An 11,563-nucleotide genomic window follows, 5' to 3' on the forward strand; every position below is an offset into this window, starting at 1 on the left:
TCATAAGTGTTTCAATATAGCTTTTTGAGACATTTTAATTTATTTGGTAGACTTTTGATGTGTTATCATTTTAATTATTGGTTCTTTGTCATGAGATCGGTGGATGGTTGCTCTCTTTTTTTAATAGTAGTTTGATAAATGAAATTTATTCAGTTGATTTTCACATACATTGTATTTCCTTCAAGTGTTTTCTTCTTCTTTTTTCCCTAAAGAGAGTGGAATACTAATTGTTATTGTATTTTAGAGAAATTAGAAACTTCTCTTCATAGTTGGAAAATAGCATAAATAGATCACTATCCCAAACATAAGGATGGCGACGGGCCGGTTCTGGGATGAGTTTGTCTAAACCCAAGACTCGGTCCACAAAAAATATATAAAACATAACTCGTCTTAGCCTAGACGGGTAGACCCATACCCGAATTAAGCGGTTCTGACCTGTCATACCCATTAATATCAAACAAAAAGTTTAATATTTTTTTTAACTTTCATAATATTTTGTTTGTACATTTTAAGAAAAGAATCTCAAAATTAAAATGCAATATTTACAAGTGATATAAAGTGAATAATAAATTTATCTAAGTAATTATATTTATTAACTTTTATAATAAATAATGTTCAAAGACAAGGCCGCTAGCGGTGGTCGACAAGTAATAGATATGATATTTATATGGGTCGATCAATAAGGCCCGTAACCCAACATATAACCACCAGTTCTATAAATTAAAACTCATTATCCAATTCAAAACCGTTTGACTAACCCAATCCCGTTCAACGGATCAGCTTCGGGTCTGAGACCCGACAAACCCCTATCCATTGCCATTCTTATCCAAACACATAGTAGTTAAACTCGCGAGATATCGCGATATATATCGCGAGATGTTACGGTCCCAATCAAAACGATACCGCTCATAATATGTATCGGCTATGCATAAATACCGTTAAATATAGATATCGTATCGTATCGCCATATCACGATACGATACGATAGTTACGATATTAGTCAAAAGATTAAAAAAATTAAAAAAATAAAAATTAAAAAAATAAAAAAATAAAAAAATAAAAAAAAATAAAAGAAAAAAGAAGGAGACGAAATATTCACGTTATCAGGGCCTGAAAACGAATTTCAATATTAATTATTTTTTTTCATACATATATTAGATCCAATAAATTTACACGCCAAGTTTGATATTGAAAAGAGAAAATAGGAAAAAGCCAAAGTTGCAGTTGATGAAGTTGAAAAGATTGATGAACATGATGATGAAGACACTCGTTTGAAATTGGTGGATGGAATTTTTTTAAGTGACATTGATCTTGAAGATTATGAATAATAAATTATTTTTTTACAAATTAGGGATCAAAATTTGAACTTTGTTGATATTATTTTTATGATCAGTTATGATTTTTATCCTATTTTATGATATATTAGTTTTTTTTAAGAAATTAGAAATGAGTGGTTAATTTGACTTTAAAATATTAAATTGTACATTTTTATAGTGTATATATATATATATATATATATATATATATATATATATATATATATATATATATATATATATATATATATATATATATATATATATATATATATATATGTAATAGTTGGTTAAATATCTTACGATACGATAACGATACGATATGATACATGGAGGAAAACGATACGCCGATATTTTCCGATTCAATAACCATGTCCAAACATCATTATCTAGATTGGTTGACTCTTTGTGAAATTTTAATTTGGGGCCAAATATCACTATTTGCCAATGCTTTGTTCAACATCGAATGATCATTTTTCTACTTTCCCTTGACTATTTTACCTCATATAAATACATTAGTTCTTACATTTGGCACTTTTCATTAAATTTATAAAAGGCAATGATAAAAACCATCATCCTCGCATTATCCAACTCTTACCACTCGTCGTAACTAAGTCTCGTTAGACTTTGATGAATTAAAGTATCTCGAAACAATTAATTTTTTTTTTTTTTTATTATTTCTTCATTCGAATTTCAAATCGAGTCTTAGTCTATTTATGTATTCTTTCTAAATTCAAACAAAATTGAAAATAAAATATATTCATAGGTTTGATACTTTATCTCGAACTCACGTTTGAAAGAAATATTCGATCACATAAAGTCGACAACTTTTGTACACAGGTGTTTCCACGTTTTGAATACTGAAACTCCATGACACATGTCTGAAATGTTCTAGGGTCGTTTTCGTAAATACCTAGAAATGTTGGGGATATTTCTAGTATTGATGAAAAAACAAAAACTCGTTCCTTGCCAAAAAAAATAAAATTGTATTTAAATAAAGACTCGAAATTGCATATGTTTAAAAATGTCATTTTTTTTACTTATGCATTTGATATTTTTTTTTATAGATACTAATCCTATAATGAATTTTGTGCATTGATAATGCGGATGGTGACTTGTAAGTTGAAAATAATTTGTTGATACGCATCAATAATTGACGATAAGCATGTCTTATATTATTTTTTAGAATTTATGAATCTATACCTACATTTTAATATTTACACTTTCCCATGTTCCCATATATATCCCTTTTTCTGGAATATTGGATTTCTCCATATCCATTTTTTCCGTTTTGCAATATTTGCGTTTTTTATGTATCGGTGCTACATAGGAAGTGGGTTAATTAAAATTCACAGGTGAAAAATAGTAAAAACGAAAACATTCACTCCTATTTTGTATCTTGAATTACTAATTGGTTGAATAATGGTTAATTCGATTTTGTTCCTTTTGAATGATAATAGAACAAAAGTACTCTAGAAAAGTTCATAGGATTAGAGGAAATCTTCTCTTTGGACGAAATGTGCAACGAAAAGGCAAAATAGGTTTAAAAATGCAAATATACATCGATAGCTAAGTACAAAAATGTCTAATTTGAGTTATATAAACTAGCATTTTTTTTCCCGTGCGATGCACGGGATATTATTTCAAAAGTGAAAAAAATAATCAATAATACATAATAAGATAATATAGTATACTAACATAGTAAAATTTAATAATGTAGTATTATTCATATTTTATATAACATTAGTTTTTTTAAATCTGACATATTAAGATTTATAATTCAAATATATAGATTAAGATTTAACGAATCGAATTTCTATCTTTATCTCTTAATATTTAAGATATATAGATGAAAATAGGAGATTGATAATTGTTGAAAATTATAATTAAAAAATTAGTAGACAAAAAATATTAAAAATAAATAATTACAAAAGTACCATTAGATAGGATTCTTCAGGATTTAGTTTCAGTTTTGATAAATTTAGTTTCATTTTTGATAATTGTTAAAAATTATAGTTAGAAATTAGGAAAGAAAAAAATATTAAAAATATTTAATTACATAAATAACATTAGGGTTTTTTAGGGTTGCCCAGCGTTTTTTTCTTTTATAATATTTGAGTAATGTAACAAGTAACAAGTACAAAAAAGGTTCATCGCACTCAACTTTATAAGGCAAAAAAATTTGGATAATAAATTAAAAAAATAGTGAATTTTCAAAAAATCGTTATATTTCATAGAATTCAATTAAGATATTTTTTATTGATTGGATTCAAAGAAAAAGAAGAACCTGCGAATCTTTTATTTGTGAGTTTTTACTTTCAAATGTTTAAATTTGTCGGCGGCTACTCAAACATAAGAGCATCTCTAGCTTCATTATCGATAAAAAAAACACTCTAAACAATATAATTCACGGTTATTTCTATCCTACGTCCGAAGAAGATTACATCAGTTGGTTTTTTTACTGTTCATCTACACATATAAATGTAAATACATGTGTGTATATAAATAATAAAAATCCAGCGAATATAGTATAGAACGGGGCCGTGATTCATATGTCACCTACCCAATTCACTCACTCTTTAAAGGTGAGACTCCACTTAGACACTCCCTATATAAAAAAAAGTGCTACAATGTACATGTTTATACTCCCTAAAATTTTGTCCATGTTTATTAAACAATAATAAAATATGCATTAATTAAATATAATATTTTTATTACAGTTTGCATTTTATAATTAATTACATAAATTTTGTATAAAACTCCATATTAACTTAATTAAATATTTTATTATCTCTATTTTTATCATAGTATCATATTGTAAAATATATTATTTTATTTTATTCATATCTATATTTATAGCGACAGTAAAAATATTCAATTGTTTACATAAACCCAAATAACATAAAATTAACAAAATACATAATAAATTATGATTTTTTTTAAATAATAAATAATAATAAGTTGAACTTATTGGAACATCCCTCCAAATATAGTATAAAATATAGATTGAAGAAAAAAAAACTTGTAGACAATAATTTTAATTTTATTTCTAATACAATTTAAGATATCTATTTGTTGTTTAATGATCTGAGATTTACCTTCATCTACTCATATATAGGTACTGATTCAGGATTCATCATCATTATTTCTTGTTCATGTTGTTTTTGTTAGTGTTCTTGTTTTGCTGTAATTTCAATTCTTTTTGTTTTCATTTTAACTTGTAATTATGCTATTCTATTGCATTTCTCCTAATAATCTCCTATTCAAAGCAACTTGATTGTCATTTTCTCACACTTGAAAACTCATCCAAAAATAAATCAATGGAATCGAAGTTTTTCTTCTTGTAGCAATTTTTGGAGTTTGTGAGCCATCATTAGATACTCCATCATCATTTTCATAGCTGATTGAACTTGGTGTTATAGGTGAGACATATTAATCAAATGATAGAGTTTGAGTATTTGACGAACACTCAATTTCATCATCATCCAAATCAATTTCAAAATCATCCAAATTTATATTTTCAGATCATGACCTGAGATTAAAATAATTATTATGCAAAAAAAAAAAAAAAAAGAGTATCCTTATATATACTAATATAATTTTGTAATAAGAATTTTTTATCAAAAAAATCCTATAAAAGAAAAAAAGCATACCTTTTCATCTAGAAATAACTAGCAATAAATTAATATACATCCAAACTTGCAAACCACAACACAAAACTAATAATAATTTGCTCAAAGATTCTCTCCTACAAAAATGGCCTTCACGTGATACAGTGCATTTCTCTCTCTCTCCAAACAATGACAAAGAAAGAAGTAGAATACAGCCTGCCTATCTATGTATTGTATCATACTATGAATAAAAAGTAGAATGTACAAAAACTTAGAATATATTGCTATTAGAACCCATTCCTCTCTCTCTCTCCTCTCTCTACACATAAATACAAAAATAACCCAACTCACAGTTACCCCCACAAACATTGCCTTTTCCCAGCTACAAAAGCTACAGCAATCAATTCAATTCAACTCAATTCAATTCTTTCTTCAATCAAAAAAGATAATACAAAAAAATGTGTTATGTGGGTAAAGCAACGAAGATCTTCATCTTCATAGTGACAGTTTTGGCTGTGACCGGACTTCTATTGGGATTTGGGCTGCTCAGGAAACACGTTCATGGCGATTCCCACAAATGCTCTTCCGATTCATGCCCCGAGGCCACCCCTCTCATTTTCCCCTCTCCAAATTCAAACCCTAGTAGCTCCACTTTCAAGCCCACTCCTTCTACCAATCCTAATCCATCCCTAACTCCGGACCTGCCTCCGCCGCCGACCGATAATCCAGGCCAAAATGTTCCGGATTCGCCTCCGCCTCCGACGACATTGTCTTTGCCGCCGCCGCCGCCGCCGAGCGACAATCCAAGTCCAAGTGTTCCTGATTTGCCTCCACCTCTCCCAGTGTCGCCCCCACCGCTAGAGTCGTACTCACCGCCGCCGCCTGTGGTGGTTCCCGAGACGCCGCCGCCTCCTGTGGTGGTTCCCGAGGCGCCGCCGCCGGTGTTCAGTCCTCCTAGCCCGGTAGTGCCCGTAACACCAGGTCCAGTGAATAATTCTTAATTCTGCGATTGTATTCATTTATATTATTGATTAATTGAATCAAATTGGTTGATTTGTACAGTAGAATTGAGATTTTGTTTTTCTCTTTTGTTTTTCAAGGATGTTCTAAGGATTCAATCCCCTTTCTACTCATAATTTTACCAGGAATCTTTAATTCAACTGATAGAGAGATATATTTGTAGTTTTGTTATACTATATATATTTTTAATTATAATACTTGAATTTCATTTAACAAGAATTTATTTTACCACTTAATTCGTGTATTGTCTGCATAAATGAGCTTAGTCGGCTCGACAAAAGCTCAGACTCGAACTTGAGCTTTCTGACGAGTCGAGCTTGAGCTCATTCTTAAAGGGTGTTTGGCTAAGCTTATTTCAAATAGCTGATAAACTCTTACGTTGTTTTTAGAGCTGATAATCTGTTACATCTTATTTTTATGATTAATTTTTAGAGTGTTTGGATAATGAGTTTATTTCATATTTTTACTCGTTACAAGATCTTAAATAAAAAGGTGGGGTAGATGTACTTATTTAAAAATATCTTATTTCGTCTCCAACAGCTTATTTAAAAAAAAAATTAACATCTTTTTTTAAAAAATTCCCAAACATTTTGAAAGAGCTTATAAGCTCTAAAACATCTTATAAGCTCTTTTTAACATCTTATAAGCTTAGCCAAACACCCTCTTAGTTGTCGCGAGCCTTTTTTTAAATCTTAATTTATTTATTTTCATTTTAAATATATTTTAAAATTAAATAAAAAATTCATATAAATAATTAAAAAAAAACTACAAGTCTTTTTTCATATTTTTTTATTATAATTTATGATAAAAAAATATAATAATATTAATAAAAAAAGGGGCATTTAGCAATAAACCCCTTGGATGAATAATAAATGGTGATATGTCCAACCCTTAAATCTGCCTTTGTGATAACCCCTAGAAATTTTAATTCCAATACTACCCTTAAGAAATTATAAAATCTCTTACACAATAATTCATCCCACCTTCCTTAATAATAGCCAATATAATAGAGATATTTCCCCACTCAATATGCTGCATGCGTGTGTATATATATATATATATATATATATATATATATATATATATATATATATATATATATATATATATATATATATATATTATAAATTCTTTTTAAACGAAAAATTGAATTTTTTCCCCGAATATGACTATAGTTGAATGACTATAGTCTAATATGAATGTGACAATATCAACTGTAGTCATATTCTTTCTTTATATTGTCATTTTTACATTTTCAACTTAATAATTCTGATTATATAGTAGAGTACAGTTATTTTTACCAAATTATATATAAAAAAACGAAAATTGCACGAAAAAAAAATACAATTTGAATCTTATTATTACACATCAACTTGAATGAGAAGATAGAAAATATTTGAATATGACTACAGTCACATTCAACAATAGTCATATTCGAATATGACTATATCATGTTACTGTTATTTTTTTATGGGAGATAGTTCTTCGAAATGCTCGGGGATGTCCTTGTTAATTCCTCTTGAAGACTGGGCGGCAAATTCCATCAAAATTGCAGCAACAAGAAGCAAATCTGTATGAACCAAACTCAAATTCATAAAACAAAAGGCAATGAGAAAAAAGAGAAAAAAAAAATGCAGATGCTAAACATTCATTAACATAAACATACTATTACATACAAAAAAAAAGAAAAAAGAAAAAAAAAAATTCCTTCCGAATTTTCAACATTCTTGATGCTGCTCAAATTCTTTTTGTAAAGATTAAGGGAAAAAAAATTGAGATACCTACTAAATTCATAATTGCATTCGATAACGCCAAAATCGACGAAATACCTTTCCCTCCACCCGACATATCCTCTCCTAGAAGCAACTTTGCAAAATTCTCCTTCATCAATTCCATATCTATATTATCGCCACCAAAACAAACGAAACATAATCGGAAAAACCATTTTTTCAATCAGAATTCAAAAAACAGAAAAAAATAACGAAACATCGAAAATAATTATAAACAAACTTGCCTGAATGCCTATCTTTTGCAAGAGGGTTGGGAGTACTTGAATTATTATTTGAATAATTATAAACAAACTATATCATGTTACTGTTAAGTTTTTATGGGAGATAGCCTAATTTTCAATTTTTTGATGTCATCCAATCATTTTTCGCGTACTAGTATATCCCGTTTTCCGTTCAAAACACCCCACCATTTATCTAACCTTGTTACTATCCCATCATTCAGACAAAACAACAATTATTAGAGATTACGACTCGGAAGAAAATCTGAAATTCATAGAAGTAGAGAAAACACCAATTTTCAAGATTCCCTATTGTTTACGAAAACAATCCAATCAACATCCACACAAAAAACATAATTTGAAACGAGAAGATAGAACATACTCAAATATGACTACAGTCATATTCAACAAATAGTCATATTCGAACATGACTATAGTCATGTTTAATCATCTGGAGAAAAAAATTAATAAATAAATAAATAAACCGTATTTGTTTTCCCTTTCAATTTCAATTGCCACTTGAAATCAAACTCATTTGCAAAAAATAAGAGCAAAAAAAGAAGAAATTAAACACATGACACCTCATGGTTGATTCTGCAGATTTTCACAAAATAGAATCGAATCTTGGCGGCAGTGGCAGCAGCACTGGCGGTGGAGGACTCAACAACCGCGGTTGCGCCCTCAGATCGGGAATTTCACCGCCGCCGCCTTTTCCATCGCCTCCCGCGTCGTTGTTGTTTCTCCACCGTTCATCGATTTGCGTGCACTTGCCTAGCAGTTGCACCTTCTCCGGCCGCCATCGTCAACCTCCCGTCGCCGACGCCGAGAGAGATTGAGAGGATATAGATACGGAAATTGTGACAGAGAGAAAAACGAGAATTGTGGGTTTGAGATCTAGGGTTGTGATGTGTACAAAAAGGGTAAAATAGGGATAACATATTTTTAAGGGGGGTTTCACTAATTTAAATTGACATTTGGGTTTTGAAAAAAGTCTTCAAAGTCAATTGGGTTTAGTTCAAAATATTTTTCATTTGAGGGGGTTATTGCATATTTCCCCATAAAAAAAAGGGTAATGACAAATAGGCCCATGACAATGGCACTTAATTAAAAGAGGGACATCCAATTTTTTTGTCTTTCAAATAAATCCAGTTCATTCAAACTTATTTGCAAATAAGGAAAATCCTTTTATATATACCAAAATTACCCCAAATTCATTGAAACCAATTCAATTCCAATTTCATGATTTACACCCCAATTTAGCCAAATTTCATCAATTAACCAATTTTAACCCTAATTTCAATTTTAACCCCAATTTTGACCCGCCACCACCGGTCTCCGGCGTTGACTTTTTTTTTTTTTTTTTTGAAAAACCATTTTTTTTTCCTGAATTTTTGTTCCGGCCGGTCAACTGCCGTTGACCGCCAGGTCTCCGGCGTTGACTTTTTTTTTTTCCTAAAAAAATATTTTAATTAATATTACTGTCTTGGCTGCTAAATTACTGTCTCCGGCAGTTATTTAACTGTCGGAGACAGTAATTTAACTGTTAATTGACTTTTTTTTTTCTTCAAAAATATTTTAATTAATATTACTGTATTCGTTGCTAAATTACTGTCTCCAACAATTATTTAACTGTTGGAAACAGTAATTTAACTTTTAATTGACTTTTTTATTCTTAAAAAAAATATTTTTAATTAATATTACTGTATTCGTTGCTAAATTACTGTCTCCAGCAGTTATTTAACTGTCGGAGACAGTAATTTAACTGTTAATTGACCTTTTTTTTTTCTTAAAAAAATATTTTAATTAATATTACTGCCTTGGATGCTAAATTACTGTCTCCAACAGTAATTTAATTGTCTTAGACAATAATATTAAATATATTAATGTTCGGGAAAATAATATTCATAATATTACTGTCCCAAATAGTAATATTACTGTCTGAGACAGTAATTTAGTAGCCAAAACAGTAATATTAATTAAAATATTCTTTTTTCTAAGAAAAAAAAATTAAAAAAAAAAAAGTCAACGCCGGAGACCGGCCGGAAAAAAATTTCAGGAAAAAAAAAAAAAAGTCAACGCCGGAAACTGTCCGGAAAAAAAATATTTCAGAAAAAAAATTATTTTCTGAAAAAAAAAAGTTTTGGGGGTTAATGTAATATATTTGTTTAAATCCGGGGTAAATGTGTAATATTAAGGAAGTTAGAGCATAATGGGTGGAATTGATAAGAATTATATTATTGAGGGTATTTTAGACTAAACACATGGGGATGGGTTTAATTGAGAGACTGTTTTTTTTGTGGACCAAAATGCATTTAAGTCCCATGTGATGGGCCTTGTTGCCATTCGCCCATAAAAAAAATACACAAAGGCTTAGGATCGAGCTCGAGCCAAAAAAAAAATACTCGAGGAGTTCAAGCTCGTCACAATGGATTCGAGTTCGGCTCATTTACACACATAATCTCCATTTACACTCCTAGTCGCGACTTCAGTTACTTGGGCCCTATATTTTATATTTGTGGATATTTCGAAGCTCAGTCCCATTTTTTGGAAGCAAATTGTTTAGCCATTCTTTAGCTAAATACCATATTTCATTTCTTCTAGGCTTCTAACTCATCCAGATATGTTCTTTTGGATAGTATGTTGAACATTGTACTCAATCATTCTGGTTCTTAATGAAATTCAAGTTTACTCCTCAAAAAAAAAAAAAAACAAAAAAAAAAAAAAAAAAAAAAAAAGAGAAAGAAAGAAAGAAAGAAAAAAAGCCCCCAATTTTGTTTTTGAATTTCTTCTATATTTTGGTGGTTGTAATTGGAATGGGGTCTTGTTTGCATGAGTTGAATTAATTTGTTACCAAGAATGAATGTGGATTTTGCTAATTGGTATTAGTAGAAAAATGGTTTTTTAGTACCATATTTTTTGCTACGGTAAAAAGTCGTAATAAAAGGTATCTTTTATTACGAGAAAATCTCTGAGTCGAAATAAATTATAGGATTTATTTCAGTAAAAAAGTATTTGCTACGGTTTACCGTAACAAAAATTTTATCACGCCCGTATATGTTACGGGGCAAGTGCGTAGCAAAAGCCGATTTACTACAAATTTGGTACATTTTGTTACGGTTAATGATCGTAGTAAAAACTATTTTTTTGTACTAGTGTGGATGGATATATTACTTACTCCCTTTGTCCCATATTATTTGTTTTAGAGAGTTTTTCTTGTCCTAAATTATTTCTTTTTAGATTTTCAATGAAGCATGAATTGCAATATTTTCAAATTTATCATTTATCACTCCTAATTAATTATCTATAAAACAATTAATGTCAAGATATTTTAGTAATTATCTATGTTTTTTACTATAATTTCATATTTATTGATTTTTTTAATATATGCGCGACAACCTAAAATATTATTTAAAGCGGGATGTATGAAGTTATTCAGTCAATAAAATTCGATCGTCACAATTGAACAATAACTCGATTTAACATGCAAATATATCACTCTATCCTTCCCATTTTATTTGTTGTTTCGAACTGATGCACGCGTATTAAAAAAAATAATAAACGTACATGGATTCTGAAAAAATATAATAAAATGACTTAAATCACTTTCA

At 29.4% G+C, this 11,563-nt stretch overlaps 1 protein-coding gene across 1 annotated transcript; it reads left to right on the forward strand.

Moving 5' to 3' along the window:
• Positions 1-5,111: 5,111 nt before the first annotated feature.
• Positions 5,112-6,087, forward strand: LOC105951507 (proline-rich family protein). Its single transcript, XM_012974965.2, has one exon. It carries the CDS (start codon positions 5,386-5,388, stop codon positions 5,926-5,928), a length of 543 nt encoding a protein of 180 aa, XP_012830419.1. The 5' UTR covers positions 5,112-5,385; the 3' UTR covers positions 5,929-6,087.
• Positions 6,088-11,563: the final 5,476 nt, after the last annotated feature.

The sequence above is a fragment of the Erythranthe guttata genome, chromosome 8 (genome assembly GCF_056151865.1).
Source record: "Erythranthe guttata isolate IM_541 chromosome 8, IM_541, whole genome shotgun sequence".
NCBI classification, from domain to species: Eukaryota; Viridiplantae; Streptophyta; class Magnoliopsida; order Lamiales; family Phrymaceae; genus Erythranthe; species Erythranthe guttata.